The sequence below is a fragment of the Quercus lobata genome, chromosome 5, assembly GCF_001633185.2.
Source record: "Quercus lobata isolate SW786 chromosome 5, ValleyOak3.0 Primary Assembly, whole genome shotgun sequence".
NCBI lineage: Eukaryota > Viridiplantae > Streptophyta > Magnoliopsida > Fagales > Fagaceae > Quercus > Quercus lobata.
The window spans coordinates 76,997,955-77,017,121 of NC_044908.1; the positions used below are offsets into that span (position 1 = coordinate 76,997,955).

The window sequence follows — 19,167 nt, forward strand, 5'->3', positions numbered from 1 at the left end:
AAAAAAAAATCAAAACTATGTAGTTTGACTTTGGGATATTAAAAGAGACTGAGTATTGTACAGTAGAGAGAGAAAGAGTCCGTAAAGGCACATAAAGAGCGAGCGAGATAGAGAGAAATCTTTGGCGCCACCACCGTCAGCCTCCTGCTACCGTCATTCTGCCGGAACCGCCGCCTGTAAAAATGGTTCTGTTTTGGGTGATAATTAATAAATGAGGTTTTGAAAATGACTTTCACTGGAGAAGAAAAAAATGATTCCTGATCACAACACTTCACTCTACACTTGCTTCAGCAACGTAAATCCTTGACCTTGAGGCGAGTTTTTTTTTTATCTTCTGGTTTCAATATGTTGAGGATAATGGGTCCTTTTATATACTATATAGTCTACATTATTAAAAATTCAAAAGAGAGTATTATATATGCATTTACCTTTTTACCCCTTCCTGCATGCGCGGCAAATACAGAGCCAAACGGTGACGTATCAATTCTCAGCCTAAAACCCCACAACCAACACGATGCACATAACACATTCGGTGTTCCTTGTCTAAAACCCTAAACTTCCAAAATTTAGAGCTTTCACTTTGCACAACCTCCTTCCATGGCGGAACCAAATTCAACCTTCAAACCCATCAAACCGAAGCTTAAACCCAAACCCAGAACCCCAAAACAAACCCCAGAATCAAAGTACTGGTCCTCCTTCAAAAACCACCAAATCCCAGACCTCATCTCCTCCATCACTTCCCTCACTTTCTCTCCTTCGCCTCCTCACCCCTTCGCCGCTACTCACTCCACTTCACTCAAAATCTTCAATCCCCAAACCCTCTCTCCTTCCTCCACCATCTCCTCCTTCTCCGACGTTGTTTCCTCCGCCTCGTTCCGCTGTGACGGCCTCTTGATCGCCGCGTCTGACCTCTCGGGTCTAATCCAAGTGTTCGATGTCAAAACGCGGACCCCACTTCGTAAACTCAGGTCCCACACACGCCCGGTACGTTTTCTTAAATACCCACTTCATGATAAGCTCCATTTGGTCTCTGGTGGCGATGATGCTGTTGTTAAGTACTGGGATGTTGCTTCTGAGACTCCACTTTTAGAGCTTTTGGGTCATAAGGACTACGTGCGTTGTGGTGATTTTTCACCTGTTAGTCATGAAATGTGTGTCACTGGGTCTTATGATCATACGGTTAAGCTTTGGGATGTGAGAGTGACTGGTTCGAAAACAGTTATGGAGGTTAACCATGGAAAACCAGTTGAAAGTGTGGTTTTTTTGCCATCCGGGGGGTTAGTTGCTACTGCAGGTGGGAATTCGGTTAAGATCTGGGATTTTATTGGAGGTGGGAAGATGGTTTATTCGATGGAGGGTCATACCAAGACGGTTACTTCAGTTTGTGTAGGGAGAGTTGGGAAGGAGAATGTTGAGGAAGGGAGGGAGCATAGGGTTTTGAGCGTGGGATTGGATGGGTATATGAAGGTGTTTGATTATGGGAGGATGAAGGTCACACATTCTATGAGGTTCCCTGCACCACTTATGTCAATTGGGTTTTCACCAGATTGTGGGGTGAGAGTGATTGGGAGTTCGAATGGGGTAATGTATGTTGGGAAGAGAAAAACGAAGGAGGAGAATGTGGATACTGGTTTGAGAAGCTTTTGGAGTTTAGGTGTGGAGGAGGAGAGAAGGGTTATGAGGCCTTCATATTTTCGGTATTTTCATAGAGGGCAGGGTGATAAGCCTAAGGAGGGGGATTATTTGGTTATGAGGCCAAAGAAGGTAAAGTTGGCAGAGCATGATAAGTTGTTGAAGAAGTTTAGGCACAAGGAGGCACTGGTGTCAGTGTTGGGCAATAAGAATCCGGAGAATGTGGTGGCGGTGATGGAGGAATTGGTGGCAAGGAGGAAATTGTTGAAGTGTGTTGAGAATCTGGATAATGAGGAGCTTGGGTTGCTGTTGATGTTCTTACAAAAGTATTCTACAGTGCCAAGATTCTCAGGTTTGTTGATGGGATTGACGAAGAAGGTTCTTGAAATGCGGGTTGAAGATATCAGAGGTTCTGAGGCCTTGAAGGGTCAAATTAGAAACCTTAAGCGGTCTGTTGAGGAGGAGATACGGATACAACATTCTTTGCAAGAGCTACAGGGTATCATTTCTCCTTTATTGAGGATTGCTGGAAGGGGATGAACCTTTATTGCCTTTTTGGTTTTTTATGAGGTAGTTGTATTATTTGATTACCTGCTTGCAGCTTTCTTGTCATGACAATTGATGTTATGAAATTTTGTTTGTGTTATTATTCATTTCGTTTTGTAATTTTTTGAGGAACTATAGTTACTCAATGAGATACATCATATCAAGCTTTTATTTTTTTATTTATCCCAATGAGGTTTTTATATGCTTCTTTTGTTGTGTTGTTCTGTGTTCTTAGAATAGACATACATGACGTCTGTTATGTTGGTTTGGTAGGGTGTTTATATTATATCATTTAAGGTCAGCTTTTGTAACTGTAGTTTGGTAATGCCATTGCCTGTTTAGTATTTGAGCTGTTGATAGGAAATTCTAACGTATATTGATGGACTAAGTAGGTTGAATTTTTGAAATTTTGGGGTCTTCCAAATATATTCCAGGATTAAATTTGAAATTTATGTTCCATTTATATGAATTCCACATACACTCTCATGCAAACCTGGATGTAGTATTGTTAAACTGGGTTTAAATATCTAATTGCTGTTTGCTCTTATTTATCTGTCATTTACATGGTTTATGGAGCTTTTAGAAGATCAAAGGATAGATGCATGTATGCATTTACATTGACTCAAAAATCACCATGAGACATCAGCTCAAGTTAGTGCCTAGACAACATTGAAATTGGAGGTTGAAGAATACAGCAAACTCTTGTTGTTTTTGACATGTTAGTGATAGGAAATAACATTGGCCATTTCCACCTAAATGGCTGTAATGGTAGGCATTCACTTTACGATGACTTGGCTTATTTGGGCACCTAGATTCTTTTAGTAATGTGACCTCTCCACCCTTTTTTAAATAGAGAACAGTAAATTTAAACATATATTCTCATTAATGTTGGATACTATAGTACAGTGACTCTCTAAATCTTACCTGAGGAGCTCAATTTCTGCAAATGCACTATTCTGTCATTCAGAACATGAATCGGTAGTAACAAATAGTTATCCTCTTCCAAAAAATTTAAAAGCTGGAAGTACCTTGGAAGATTCCAACATATAGTCTCATTATTTTTGGTGGATACTATAGTATAGTGACTCTTTAAACCTTGCCTACAAAGTCGTCGTCTGCTTATATTGAAAAAATAAGATGGTTTTATTGGTGCAAATGGACTATTCTGGCATTCAGTAAGGTGATAACAACAGTTTTCTTTTTCCAAAAAATTTAAAAGCAGGACGTGCCTATTCTTAGATTTATCACTTATCAAAGAAGTAATTCTTATTCCTACCCGGGTGAAAATGTCTCCTTTAGAATTTTTTTATTTTTTATAGGTATCTCCTTTAGAATTTCTGTAAATATACCTTTCTCTGTCTTGATGTTGAAGCTCTTTGGTGTGGTTTTGTGATGTTCTTATGTTTCTATTAACTAAGTTTGATTGGATTTTACATATAATTTGGCAGTCTGTCCTGGAATCATAGTCTGTGATACATTTTATCTATTCTGATTTGGGATTAAAACTCTGAAGAAAGAATCTTGTATAGGATTGAATTTTGAGGGTGCAGTGTAACATTTCAAAAACTAACTAATGAGATAAACTAAGAAGCCACAAACAGTCAAATTTATATAGATTATAGAATTTTTTTTTTTACAACATTTGCCAATCATACTATTCTTCTCTATATATTATATAGTATATACAGTTGTATAGACTATAGAATGTTAGGACAAAAGCTGCAAATGACAGGTCGTGTTAAATTATTTTTTGCTGTGCTGCAAGTTGTGTTATAACCTTCAGAGTTCATCACTAAGCTATAAGTGGTACATTTTTTATTACCTGTGTTGTGTAGCATAAACTCAGAAGTCATCAGGTCATTAATTTGTTTAAAATTCTGTTAAAGATGACTGGTTTTCCGTTTTAGAGTTTGTTACATTTCAGTTTTGGTTTCCCACCTTTTCTTTTCAATGTGTGTCTGTATAAGTATAAATACCAAAGGTCATTTCAGTAATCAAGTGAGGAATGCATTTTACAATTTCTCATATAGAAAATAATTCTCTGTTTTTCATTTACCTTTCCATATTTTGCTTCTAGAACTCTGCTCTGCTCTGTTTTCTTTTCAGTAAATAGATTACTTGTTTATCATTTATTTTTTAAAACAAAAGAGAAAGGACTGCAAGTCTGAAGTTGAGAGAATTACTATTTAGTAAACTAAAAAAGACCAAGTAATCTTGGTCTGCAGCAACATTAATTACGCGGTAGTGCCACGGTTTAGAAGAGTAACAAGACACTCCTAACCAATCACATGAGGTGTTACATATTCCCAATTTCCCATCTGCTTCTAGTTATGGTTCACCTCTATGGGATTTAAAAACTTGGTAATGGCCAAAGAAATACAGCTTGTTTGGAGATTGGATCTAGTCATAGTGACGAAGGCTGCGAGTTTAGAAGAGAGTTAAGGTTGATAGGATGTATTACCTTTGAACTATGAGCACATCAATCATTAGTGAGCTATATGTAGCTTTAAGACTACCAATAAGGATTGAGATCCCGTGCAATACCTAGAGTATTGCACGGGGTGCAATAATTTCAATCTCAGCCATTTCTTTAATCTAACAGATATAAATATGACACATCATAGAGCCACGTCATTGATCCACATGACACCACTTTCACCCATTTCTTTATCCTTTTCTCTACACCCTTCAGGTTCCTCTAATTTCAAAAAACGCTCTCTCCCTCTCTCTCTTCCATCAGATCTTTCTCTAGGACTCCATGGCTCAATCTCCATGGCTATAGCTAGCAGCCACCGCGTTCCGCTCCAATTCCGATGGTGGTTCCGGTAAATTTGCTATGTCTCTCTAATCGGTACTTCAAGATTTTTTTTTTTTTAAATGGTTGGGGGATCTTCTTGTTTGGATTTTTATTATCTGGAGAGTATTTGTTTTGATCTTATCTTAATTTTTTTGAATTGGGTTTGTTTGATTTTGCCGAAAAAATCCACCTTTGATACTATCAATTATGATCCATAATTTGCTGAAAAATAGCCATTCATTTTTACTAATTTTGGTTTCATTCCTGTAGCTCGAAGGAGAGACCCACTCTTGGGTAAGACGTGTTCCTTGTTTTTATGTGCTGTATTATCTTTTTTTTTTTCTTTGTATTTTTGGAATATGCTTTGATTATGCATTTGAAACATAGATCAATCTAACTAATGAAATACTGTAAGTTTTGTGTTTCTACTTTTGTAAATGTTGACAAAAAAAGTAAGGAGAAGGCAAAATGTTAAGACGCGCTCTCTGTTTTTATGTGTTGTATAATCTGATTTGTTCTTTGTAATTTTGGAATATGCTTTGATTATGCATCTGAAACTTAAGATAGAAAGGGGCTGAATTATGAACTTTAATTCTAATTGGGTATTTCTATGTTATACAAATATGGTATTTACTTATACAATAAAGCAGAAATTGGATTTAGATTTAGGCACAATTGAGCTTATGAACAAGAGTTTGTTTTATGCATTTTTTCCTCATTTATTGTGGCCAAAGGTTATATGGATTAATAACCATATGTCTCTTGTTTTCTTGTTAACAGGATAAAATATTAGCCTTTGCTGCCCAAAAGTTCAATATATCTTGCCAGAAAATGTTTTGAAGCATTCCATGATTTATATTGTTTTTGTGAGTTAAAAGATAGAAAACTTGTATTGATATGTTGAAAGAAAGTAAACAAAAAAAAAAAAAAAAAAACTGGTCTGAATCCTGTAAGACAATCAGACGAAACAGAGAAACATGACTCAGGAAAGAGCATAGCAACTAAGACACATTACATGACAATGCTGCATAAAGAAAAGCTTGACATAAAAACTGCTAAGAATATGAAGTGTTGGTAATCTGCCAGGAAAATAGTAGCTCTATCAAAGATGGCCTTTGGTTGTAACTGAATTTTTTCAAAGTAGAACCTGTTACAAGCATTCCATGATGTATTGAAGCCATATCTTGTTGTCAATAGGCTAATTTTCAATATCATTGAAATATTGAATGTATTTTCTAATTTTGACTCTTAAGGTAGTTTCATTGTTCATTTACAAAAACTTTACAAGGATTTAGAGTACAAACCAAGAAGAATGTAATAAAATTTAGTTTTTATTTAGTTTTATTTTTTATATTTGTTTTACCACTAAAGTGTAATTGATCGTGTGCCTTTATATTTCTAATTTCTTGTAATGTTTCAAATTGAACAATTTTGATGTTGCCAATACAGTCATGAATTGATGCAAGAGTTTGATCCAATAATGAACAAAACTTTATCGAAATGTATACTTTGATTACAAGGTTATTAGAACAAGAGCCCTAATTAAATACACAGTCATGGGCAATGATTTATTTCCCTCAATAAAAACCTAAAACTTGCATTCACAAATTCTGTAAGGATGCAAGTTGAAGCCAGAGTGTAATGAATAAGATAATACCCAGGCAAAATACTTCCATTCAAAACAATTTTTGAATCATACAAGTGGCTGTTAAAGGTAAATGTTGAAGTTTATGTATCTAAAGGAAAAATATATTTCTACAATACTTCTTCTTAATGGTAGTACTTATGTGAGAACATGTGTCCTTCACTAACCTCAAGGTGAACTTGCTTTCTTATCATGACAATAGATGTTATGCAATTTTGTTTGTGTTTCTATTTATTTCATTTTGTAATTTTTTGAGGAACTATAGTTACTCGATGAGATATATCATATATCATATCAAGATTGTTCTGAATCCAGTGAAGGTTTTGTATGCTTCTTTTATTGTGTTGTTCTATGTTCTCAGAATACATATATATATACGCGTTATGATTTTTGGTTTTTTATGAGGTAGTTGTATTATTTGATTACCTGCTTGCAGCTTTCTTGTCATGACAATTGATGTAATGAAATTTTGTTTATGTTATTATTCAATTCATTTTGTAATTTTAGATGCTATGAGATGGTTTTTATCCAACTTGGGATAAGATCCTATCCCATTTATATCTCTAATGTCCTCCAATTTTTGTATTTAAGAGAAACAAATCATAAGAATATTCCAAAAAATTACTAAAGGTGGTAGCTTGTAGGTTTTCATACATTTTTTCTTATTATTATTGTAAGTAATTGGCAAGAACACGGTAAGGTTACTAATGTCAATGCCCAATGTGTAGAAAATCTCATTATGAGAGGACTATAAAAATGACAAGCCCTTTGTCTGTCATTGTCTTAGTTATTTGAACTAACACATTCTGTCCATCATGACCCAACAATGTTAATCCACCCTCAATGATAGGCTACATCATTGATATATATGATCAAATCAAGACTATATACAATTAACATTCAAAGGAAATTGTTCTCAAACAATATATCATTTCAGCTTCACATGAGGACAAGTTGAAAGAAAAAAGCGTTTGTATACCCTTAGGATCCACATGAATAAAACCTATGATAGGCTTAGTTCAATTTCAAAATGCTTGTTTTGTCTATAATGGGCTTCAATTATTGACTGTAATGAGCAAGAAACACTGGGGTCATTTGTGTATTGACTACCAGTAACTTGAGATGTTTGGTTTGGATCAGACTTGATTATCCGAGTGGAAAATTTGGAGCCAAGAGGCCCAAGATCCATAAAAGTCTGGATTTGTTGGTGTTGGCCTGAGAAGGAATTGGTTAACCAAGGCACATATAGATTTCTTTTTGTGGTGTTTCTAGCTACTTTAAGGTCCATCTGGAAATAAAGAAGCAAAGCTACTAGGGAAGGTGAAGCTAATACCGCAGTCAATATGCTAATTTATAAAACATCTTTGGTTTCTGAGAGCAAGCATGGTGGGACAGCAGACGCAAGAGAGAGAAATGTCTTTGCCTCTAAACAAAGACGCATGTCTTGGTTGGTAGCTCACATTATACTTGTGGACGGCTTTTAGGGACAAAGTGGTAAATGGAAAGGAGCAAGTTTTGTTGGCAAAAACAGAGAAGGCAAGATCAGGGCAGCTAAGAGAAAAATAGAGATAGAGATACGAAATATGGGTTAGAGGTTTGAGTGATGAGAAATGAGTTTTGAGTTTTGCCTAAACCAACCAGCCTTATAATTACTGCAACGAAAGTCATATAAGCATTAGTATCTATCCTTCTGTTTCTCTTACTGTAGACTCCTACACAATCACATGATGTGTTACATATTCCTATTTGCTTCTAGTTATGATTCACTTGAATTTGTTCAAAAACTTGTTAAAGCTTAAAGGAGCACTGGATCAAGGTCTAGCAACAAAGGCTGCTAGTCTAAACGAGAAACAAAAGTTGAAAGGACTAATTACCTTTGAACTATGAGCACATAAATCATTCGGGAGCTACATGTGGTTTTAAAACCATTGAGATCACTATTTGTCAACCTCAGATTTTGACATCTCACTGATGATCATTTAATCTGTTGTGTTGTAGAAGAACCATAAAGTGAGAGGCATATGTAGCAACCGAATTAGTCTAAAACAAGATTAGTGTCTCTAACTTTTAAGTCCACTGTGTCAAAGAGCATCTACTTCAAGTAGTAACACAATTTTAGCCAAAAATCCATTATAAAGATAACATTTAACAAATGATCTAAAAGCTTTTAGTCGAGAGTGAACTTGAAATTTAATAAATTAAGTTGCACATAGAGAAAAACAAAATGATAATTATGAAAGATATTAATTAAGTAATACAGCAAGTTGCAGCTGGTTCTGCTCTAGCTAATGCAGGTGCAGATTTTGTCTTCAAGGGGGAGTTACCTAGGCTGGTTTTCAAATAAGACTTTCTTCATCATAAGAAAGCTTTTTTTTTTTTTTTTGGGGGGGGGGGGGGGGGGAGGAAATAGTCCCAACTATCAAAGATATTAAGCGTCTATCTATCAGAATACAGCAAGTTGAGGTGTCTCTAATCAAAAGAACAGCCAATGCAGTTGTTAAGGGAAGAAGTGGTAAATGGGTAAGAGCAATCTTTGTTGGCAAAAACGGAGAAGGCAAGAGGAGGATGGCTGGTTGCTATAGTTGGACAATGACAAGCAAAACTGTGGTTATTTGTCTGCAATTAGAGAGGCTTTGTTGATATTCCATCTGCAGAAGTTTCAAAAATGGGCGGTGTAAAACCAAGCAGATTGATGGATGCAGTTTGCATCCACCAATTATAGACCTATAGCAATTCAGAAGTTGCGTGCATGGTTTGAGACAAATTGAAAAGGAGGGTTCTTGCTGAATCATGGCAGCTTTCAAATATGGCAACTAAGTTCATACAATCTATCAGACTCTAGTTTTCAAAAATAAAAAGATCCACTAGACAGTCCAGACCTGTATGTAGAATAACAAAAGCACTCCTAAACAATCACAGGAGGTGTTACATATTCCCATCTGCTTCTAGTTATGATTCGCTTCTATTGCATCAAAAAACTTGTTCATGACCTAAAGGAGACCACTTGTCTGCGCATTGAACCAAGTTCTAGCAACAAAGGATGCTAATCTAAAAGAGAAAAAAAAGTTGAAAGGACTAATTACCTTTGAACTATGAGCACATCAATCATTAGTGAGCTACATGTGGTTTCAAAACCACTGAGAACACTATTTGTCAATCTCAGAGTCTGAAATCTCAAAGATGATCAATCAATCTGTTGTGTTGTAGAACTGTAAAGTGAATGGCATATATAGCAACCTAATTAGTCCAAATTACAAACTCATTGGTGTCTTTGAAGTCCACTGTATCAAAGAAGATTTACTTCAGTGCAAAAACAATTTTAGCCTAAAATCTATTGTAAAGATAACATTTAACAAATGATTTAAAGCTTTTTAGTCGAGAGTGCACCTGAAATTTAATAAATTAAGTTGCACCTAGAGAAGAAAAAATAATGATAACCATCAAAGAACAGCCAATGCAGCTGCTAACTGGGTTACAAGTTTAGACAAAAGGATGTGTGTGTGCTTATGCAATTGGAAACATTTGCACACTCACGGTTAATCTAGTTCACATTATCTCTAAAGCAGAAACAGACAATGTTTGAACTTTGAATCCTTTCACAATTACTAAACAAATTAACCTGGAGTAATTCTACCTCTTTCAAAAAAAAAAAAAAAAACCATGGAGTATCAATTTATTACAGAAGATCATCCCACTCAGCCAAAGAGAAGAACGCCTGTTCATAAATCATAACACAACAAAGTTCAAATAAAAAGCAAATCAGAACCAAAGCTAAGAATTACACGGAAACACATTTGAGAGCCAAGCGGACCACGCCACACAATTATTTCTTGAGTCAGCTTTGGCTTGATGACGTATCCTACATCAAACCAACAAAAAATAAAAAATAAAAAATAAATATCAAATCAACAAAGAAAAGCAAACCAATGAAAACAAATTAATAGGAAGAATAATTAAAATGGATAGGCATGTATGTTCGGGGTTTGACTTACAGAGGAAGAGTCATGTGAATCTTGAGAACTAGTACTGCGGGGTGGTGTAAAGGGTACCAAAAGAAAAGGAAAAAGAGATTAGAAAGAAAGCGAGGAGGAGAAATGGATAACCAACAAATTGAATCGTTTCAAATAAAACAAAGATGTAAAGTGAATAGAGAGAGTCATACCCATTTAACGAACTGACAGAGAGGTTGAAGGACCATCTTCATATCATGATTGTCCCATTCCAGCGATTCCCAACTTTCTTTCTTTATTCTGATTTGTAATGAAGAAGGCGGAGAAGATAGTTCTCCATCAATAAGGTGCAGAGAAAGAGGTAATCTCTTAAGCTTCGGACATTTGTAGATCTCAATAGAATTGAGAGAATCACAAAGTATTACATTACTGCTACTGCATATGGTCTTCAGCTCTGGTAATCCCCATAATATCAAATTCCTCAATTGGGGGAATATTTCCACAATTTCTTTTGCTTCTTCTTCAACTTCATCATCAGATGCTTCAGCCCCACCTATTATTTCCTCTAATTGTTTACAGCACTCGACATTAATCTGTTCCAGGTTGTCCAGCAGCAACCCAGGCGTGAAGAGCTTCTTTATATTCGGACAATTACATATTTTAAATTGTTTGAGGCGGGAAAAGGTGCCGAGGGGGACGACCGGTGCTGGTGCGACTTTCTCTTCTCTAAACAGTCCCTTTAAATTATTCAAATATTCGAGATCTAGAATCTCAAGGCTTTGAAGAGAAAAGATGTCAAAAGAAGAATTAATGTATTCTATTTCTTTACACCCAAAAGAAGAATTAAACCAAACACTCTTTTTCCAGTAGTCCGAAGACACACAGCCACGTTGAACTGCGCAAATTCTTAGGGCACGAACGTCTTTTGGGAGTAGACATATATTGCAGTCACTTAAAATTACGCTTTCGCCCAACTCGGCAACTCCCAGCTGGCTAGCTGGCTTTTTTTGATTCACGGCATATATGTAATGGCTAGGTCCTCCCTCCTCTAAGGATTCAACATATGTATTGAAGCCTTTAACGCCATCAAATGCGCCTTCAAAACGCTCTAATTTCTTCAACCCTACCATCTCCTCTCCATTAACATCTAACCAATAAAAAGGCAATTTGAGGACTCGGAGTTGACAGAGTTCGGGTAAAATCCCTGGTGGCATCATTTTATGGTTCATTCTATAACTCTCAACATTAAGGTATCTCAAATTGACCAACATTTCCAAACCATGAGGTATTTCTTCCAGTGATTCTACCCAAAGATCCAAACTCCTTAATGCTGTAAGCTTTGCTAATGAAGGCACACATTTCAAATCATAATTTTTAAGCCTCAATGAAGTAAGATGCTTCAAGTCAGAGACTGAATTTGGTAAAGATTTAAACTCACGACAATCTACATGAAGAACTCTGAGTCCATGCAAGTGCACAAAAAATGAATCCGGGATGATGTTTACATATCCTCGTAGAAGCAAGGTCGAAAGCTTAGGACATTTTGGTGACACATAAGGAAAGTTTGAACCACGTTTGCACATCAAAGAAACCTTTTCAACGTCATTTCCCCATTCTTCTTCATTTGGAACATCTTCTAATACCAAGAACTTAGCACCTGCAATCTGGAGGGCCATGTCTCTTATTAGATCATGCATCTTCACAAAACGCCTTTTTTCTAAAATGCGTTTGATTTCAAAATCTTTAGACCCACCTTCTAATAAGCAGGCATTTTCAAGCTTATTCAACAAAGTATGCCCCTGATCCAACTCTTCTTGCCTACTCTTCATGCTTTCTATTACTTTCTCACCAATCAAATGCTCTATCAACTCATCTCTGTAAATCTCATAGTCTTCAGGGTATAGTGCACAACACAAGAGACAATCTTGAAGTTTCTTATCTTTTAAGCGTTCATAACTGAATTGAAGCCTCTTAAATACTGGATCATCTACATGTGCCAACCCTTTTGTTGATGTCCTCAACTCATTCAATGTGTTCCTCCACTCTGAAACATCAACTACATTTTTTAAACTTCCTGCTATTGTGATGATTGCAAGAGGCAAACGAGCACATTGTTTGACAACGCCTTCCACAACATCTTCTGGAATATTTGAAACATCACAGCCCACTGTTTTCAAGAACAAATCATGCGACTCTTTTATCGAAAGAAGCTCCACTTGAATAGTTTTACAATTCATTCCATGACAAACTTTAGCATCTCGAGTTGTCAATACCAATTTGCACCCATTTTCTGAAGTAGGCTCTGGGATCCCTATATTCTCCAGTGGAAATGCATTCCACAAATCATCTAGAATTAGCACACACTTCTTCATTTCTTTCAATGCTGCATACAGCTTGCCTGCCCTTGTTGTTTCATCCTCAGACTTTAAAGGATTTGGATGCAACATGCTTGCAATGTCATTTTGTAGTTTGATAACATTGAATGCCTTTGATACGGTAACCCAAATTACATGATTGAACTTGTCTTTCTCTTTTAACAGGCGATTATTGATTTGTTTCATGATAGTCGTTTTACCAACCCCTCCCATACCATAAACACCAATCATTCCACAATCTTCATCTAACAAGTGTTTCCAAATCTTTTCCATTGTTATTTCGGCTGTACTCTCTCCCACTAATGCCCCAGTTGGCAATTCATCTCCATAGCTTACAGGTGGGTCAATTACTAAACTTTCACTGAAACCACAACTTTGATCAATTAATTCTGTCACTTCTTGTATCTTCTGGCAAGCAATTTTTCCTACATGCGTACGTGAGAAATAATTCCCTCTTTCAGCCTCTTGTTCAATGTTTTGTATTTCCACATTAATCGTTTCTACATTTTGGAGCCAAAATTCAACTTCACTTTTTGGTTTCTTTCTTGGAAGAAGTTCTGCTCTCATTTTTAATTCAATGTCCGACTTTTTGCATTCTAAATAGTCTCGTTTTCTCTTGAGATTTTTCATATTTTCATCAACGCTTCTGTGATACTTGTAATATTCACTAATCGGAGCCAATATCGTTTTTCCAAGCTCAAGAATTGCGCCTAACATCTCCATTAGCAAGTCCCTGTTTATTGTCAATTTGTATACATATGGACAACAAACATTTTGTCCATGTATACAATGAGATAAGGAAAGAAAGCATTTTAGTTCCCTAATTTTGATTTGTTAAAAATAAATAGCCTAAGTGTTGATAGGGCACATAAAGAGTCATACAAGTAGTATTGATTGTATTTTACTTTTATTTTAAAACATAAAATCTACAACGCAAAATAGAAAGGGAAAGATGAAGAATGAAAGAAACAAAATAATAGAAATCAAAGATATATCTAAACGGATCCAAGGATTGTTGATCATTACTCCCATACCCACCACCCTAACCAAAACCACTTCACTACCCCTCTCTCCTGGCTCTTAAGCCCATTGCGTATGGTATGGGAGAGTTGTTATTGAAAAATTTCAAATTTCACATATTGATATGCATTTGTAGCCACTATAAGTTATTGAAAAATCTTAAATTAGTGTGGCCAGAAAGTGGGAGGAGTTCCTATCTCATTGCTCAAATTGAAATCTCCTAAATCAAATTCACAGGAGATATAAATTTAGAAGGAGCCAAAATGTATGTAAAAAAGTGTTATAAGTTTTGTCTTTCCACTCCTTCCTTCCCCATTTCCTCTGTCTTCTGTCTATATTATCTTAAAAAAAAAAAAAAAAAGACCAGAACACTTTATAACTTGATATTACTTCTTGTTTTAGGAAGAACTGACTTTTCAATATGTTAAGAATAAATTGTCATACATTTTAATAACAATTTATTGTTACATCATTTAAAAAAATTGTTATTCATTAATTATAAAATGAGATTTTGAATAATCAAACACACATATATATTAAATTTGTTAGTGAACCCTTCATAATTTTTATATATGCATTTCAATATCAGGACAAGAAGTATGAGATCAGAAACTGGTTAGCATTTAAAAATAAATAAATAAAAACTCATCCCAATTTATATGCACGAGCAATATCAGTGGGATGAGTTCTAGAAGACAAACTATTGGGAAATCAAATGAGACTAGAAAGAAGCAGCAGTATACCTGGACTATAGAAATGCCAATAAAATTGGCTTCAGTACCACTATCTCTTCAAAGATTCTGATTACAGTGGAAAAATAAGCCTTGAAGTAACCTCAAGAAGATAACCAAGATCAAGAAATTTCCTATCTAAATGCAATCTTTTTTTTCCCCTTTTTGTTTTGTAAAGAGAGAAGTTAGATTCAGAGTTGAAGACTCAATAAGTGAAGCTAAAGGTATTCAATGGGAAACTTGTTTTCCTGATGACTGAAGCAAATGGGAAATTGGCAAGTCAAGAGAAACTTCGTAGAACATGCTAAGAAAACACTAGCGAACTTTCAACTTTCGATTTCTTTTTCTTCCTTTCACTTTAAATTCTGTCCGTAGATCATTATTGGGGGTTAATGCTTTTGATTTGTTTGTTTGACTTTCGGCTCTCTTTTCTTATAAAAAATTAAATAAATAAATAACTTTCCGTTCTCTTTTTCTTTCTGTCAACTTCGACTTTATTGACTGTCGTGTCCAAAAGTTTAAGGGCTGTGGGGCAGGTTTTCGATTCTAAAAAATAAAATAAAAATTCAGCACATATGGAATGGGAATTGCAAGCATTGTTGTTGAACATCTGTTAAGAAAGCATTACAATACACATGAAAGAAAGTTCATCGATTGAGTTTAGTATCAGGAACAGAGTGTTCCAGTTTGGACAGCAAAAATAAATAGTTTGGTATCCTAATCCTAAAAAATCTCTTTGGATTGAGGGTGTGTTCCATCACCAACCAAAAACTCACAAAACACACCCTCTGCCTCTATCAAGCTCCACCGGTCCATTTTGACTCGTTCTCGAACCTATACCACCAGTAAAACTTCTTTGATCCCTTTAGCCAAAAAAGTCCTCTAGCCAAAGTTTTTAAGAAAAATTATTTTTGACATTAATAATCGTTTTGATTGCAAGTTATAAAGGAGCTTCTTGAGTTTGGGAAGTATTCTCTTGTAAAGCTACATTTTTAACTTTTCAAATTAACCGTTTGTTTTGGCCAAGTATGTTTGCCAGAACTTCAAGCCCATATGGAGGAGGGGAGGCTGCAGATTTTGAGGATGTCAAGGTGAATGCTTTAATAGAGCATTCAATTATGGAGGAGGGAGGCTACAGATTTTGTAATTGCCTTATAAGCTTATAGTGTTTCTTAAAATGTTGATGGTGAATGCTTTGCGTACTATGATTGAATAATCAAAATAAAATCTATGTGTTAGTACTCTGGGTCTTCTCTGAAATGAGGAAGAAACACTGGATAATTTCTTTGTGTGTGTGTGTGTGTTTAGGGGGGTGGGGGATGGATTGAAGTTAAACAAGTGTAACTCTAACCAATGTTACATTCAAGGTGATCAAAGTTCAATAATTATGTTATTAATTAATTATTTAAATTTAAGTTTTTATAATTTAAAATAATTTATAAAATATGAGTTTATGGATCGCATGGTAAATAATATTGGAATTGACATGAAAATTGACATGCATGTTAAGCATCTATAAAACGTGTGATTCAACGGTAGAATTTTTAAAATTTGAATTCAATAACAAGTTATTGACTGATGTAACATTGCTTAGAATTACATCATATGTAACTTGAACCCAACTCATATATATATATATATATTGTAAGGACACGATTTCGTAACGAACCTAAACAGTATTGGGTTCACACGTAAAAGGCCCAGACAATAAAATTTTTAGAGCGTGGGTGTAAAGAACTAGGTTAACTATAGTACTTCCCTCCAAGATTTCCCTTAAACCTGTTTCAAGTACAAGGTCGGTCTCACAAATATTTTTCTTCTGTGAATACTACCACTTTCCTTTCTTACTTTCTTCTCTCTTGTTTTTCTCTGTTTCTTCGTCCTTCTCTCTTTTTCCTTCTCTTTTTTTCGATCCCCCCTTTCAGGTTCTTCTTTTAGTTTATATACTTCCCTTTGCGCTTCATCCTTGCCGCACACGTGTAAGTTGGGTTCGGAGGATTTCTTTCTGTCCCATCTGGCATCTCCTGGAACTTCCTACGGGCAGCTGTAAGGCTGCCTTCCCACTGTTCAGGTATCACCTCCACATTAATGCGGCCAGAGAGTTGGTTGAGAGGTCATTAATGCGGAGGTAGCTGTAACTTCAGATATTTGTTTGCCTTATCTCTTTCACTTTTAGTCGGCTACTCTACCCTTTGAGATGACCGAATTCGGAGCTCTGATCGCAAGGAGCCCACGTCTTGATCGTCCTCGGAAACGATCGTCCTCGGACGAGTTATGCCGAGGACCAGGGTATCCTCGGACGGATATACGGCCTTGGATGGGTCACTGGCCCAACAATTCTGAACCAGTTCTGAATCCTATGGGCCTATCAATCGATCGATCCCCACAATAGCCCCTCAAAATCCGACTTCTCGACTCTTCAGGAGAAAAGGTGGATTTTGACGTCATAAGCCTGCACCTGCGCGCGTTTTGGGGCATGCCCCTGACGCTTCAGCACCTCAGTTTTGGCAGTATTAAATTCTAACAACTCCCCTGTCTCCCACGTTCGACGGTGAGATCCAAATCAACGGTAGGGGGTTTCTCTTATTTTGTGAGTGGGAACTTTACCGCTCACAACCTTCACATGATTATAAAGGTGCTCCCAAATTGAACCTGTACCTTATCCCTGATGATTATGCAATTCCAGAGCTCATAAAATCGAATCTGCCTTCTTCCAGTCTTCTCTGTTCTCCTGGTGACCACAAATAATCACACGTTGTCCGAGGTCCTCCTTTTGAACCTGTAAGTCCTCTTAAAGCTTTTACTATTGTTATTCAATCACCAAAAAGTTTCTTTTCTACTAAGCCTCTCTAGAAAAATGGGGAAACAACGGAATCCCTTTCGGCGTCTCATTGACTCCGAGGAGGGTATTAGAAATTTTCGCTCTAAGTACAATATCCCACCCACGGTAGGAATGAGGTATGCAGCCCAAGGGGAGTGGGTTGACGCCAGGCAAACTGGGGAAGTGGTTATCCCCATGATCGCCTTTATTGAAGGCGGGATGACCATCCCCATGGGCAGTATCACCAAGGGTTATCTTAATTTCTTTAGGCTATCCCCCACTCAATGCGCCCCCAATATGTTTAGGGTTCTGGGGAGTATAGACGCTCTGAATCAGAGAATGGATCTAAACCTATCCCATCACGACGTGAACTGGGTGTACAGCCTTCACCGCCTAGCGGGTCAGGACTACTATCTCAAATCGAGGTATCCTGCAGTAAGGCTAATTCAGTGCCTCCCTACTTCAAATAAGTACTTAAAAGAGGATTTCCTTATTTTTTCTGGGGAATGGCATGATGGTTTACCTTGCCCGATGGTAGAAGGAACACCAGGTGGGTGTGAAGTTACGGATCTATGCCACCTAGCTTGTGAACACGTTTTACTTACCCCTTCTATTCTCGGATTTTACAATTTTAACTTTGAAATCATTGGTTTTGCAGACAAACGCTACACGAAGCCCAATCTCAGATTAGTCAACAAAGCGAGTCTAGACAGATTATTGGGAGCCGAAATATATGTGAACGAGGCTGATGGTCAGCTACGAGCAGCACATTTAATCCTGGGCTATACCCCCCTTTCTTTTGGCTTTCAGGCGCCGAAGTGCGTGATTAGGGCACGCGATCCTCGGCTTCACCGTATCAGTGTTGCCTACGAAGGGTTCGTTGTTCCAGAGGGTATTCCGCTTCCCAAACACACACCTCTCACAAAGCCTCTTTTGGTGTCCAGCGTCTCGGCTGGGCCCTCTTTACCCTTATCTTCCCTTAAAAAGAAAGGAACCAACAGGAAAGGGAAAAAGGAAAAAAACAAGGCAACCGTTGTAACAGCGTCTGAATCCACGGACGACTTAGTGGTTCTCGATCAGCCCCCAGGTCCCGAGGAAAGTTCTGACGAGATGGGGGCACGCAGAAAACCTCAGAAAAGTTTGATGGAACTAATGGAAGGGCAACAGGGAAAGGCTGCATCTGCCCAGACAACACCATCCTTGGTTTCATCCCCTCCAACCAGGTCTCATCCCACAGGTCCTCGACACCCTCCCCAATCATCTTCGCCACCACTGCCAACCAATGCTGCCGAGCAAGAAAAGCACAAGGAACAGCAAAGTAGGGAAGTGGCAGATGCCGGCAGATCTCGCCCCTCTCAAGAGGAGGATACTCAACGAGCTGCAAAGCAGCAGAAAACTAGGCACGCCGCTACACGGGGTCAAGAGAAACCTGATTCCCCACATCCCGACTCACAGGCGTGGCTGCCAGCTCCGATGCTCGGTGGGGAGCCCCTGCGAAACGATGCCTCTATAAGGGACTTCAATGGCGGCATTGGGTGTCACGTAGCCTCGGCCATAGAGGAGGCCTTATTGCTCCCAAAGGATATGGCTGAGATAAAGAACGTGAGGAAGAACCAACTTATCCTTGACAATAAACGATACTTGGGCATG

The 19,167-nt window shown here is 37.2% G+C and overlaps 2 protein-coding genes across 2 annotated transcripts; one reads left to right on the forward strand and one right to left on the reverse strand.

The window, feature by feature from the left end:
- The first annotated feature begins 535 nt into the window (after positions 1-535).
- LOC115989134 (protein SLOW WALKER 1-like) lies at positions 536-6,135 on the forward strand. Its single transcript, XM_031112799.1, has 2 exons — positions 536-2,202; positions 5,756-6,135. Exon 1 carries the CDS (start codon positions 598-600, stop codon positions 2,170-2,172), a length of 1,575 nt encoding a protein of 524 aa, XP_030968659.1. The 5' UTR covers positions 536-597; the 3' UTR covers positions 2,173-2,202; positions 5,756-6,135.
- A 4,149-nt stretch (positions 6,136-10,284) lies between these two features.
- Positions 10,285-14,965, reverse strand: LOC115989127 (disease resistance protein SUMM2-like). The gene is made up of 4 exons (XM_031112794.1): positions 14,709-14,965; positions 10,783-13,678; positions 10,613-10,646; positions 10,285-10,479 (listed from the first exon to the last, which is right to left on the reverse strand). Exons 2-3 carry the CDS (start codon positions 13,666-13,668, stop codon positions 10,641-10,643), a joined length of 2,892 nt encoding a protein of 963 aa, XP_030968654.1. The 5' UTR covers positions 13,669-13,678; positions 14,709-14,965; the 3' UTR covers positions 10,285-10,479; positions 10,613-10,640.
- Between the last annotated feature and the right edge of the window lie 4,202 nt (positions 14,966-19,167).

Bases quoted from the DNA above. Each gene is read 5' to 3' on its own strand.
- LOC115989134 (XM_031112799.1), top strand. From the start codon at position 598: ATGGCGGAACCAAATTCAACCTTCAAACCCATCAAACCGAAGCTTAAA.
- LOC115989127 (XM_031112794.1), bottom strand. From the start codon at position 13,668: ATGGAGATGTTAGGCGCAATTCTTGAGCTTGGAAAAACGATATTGGCT.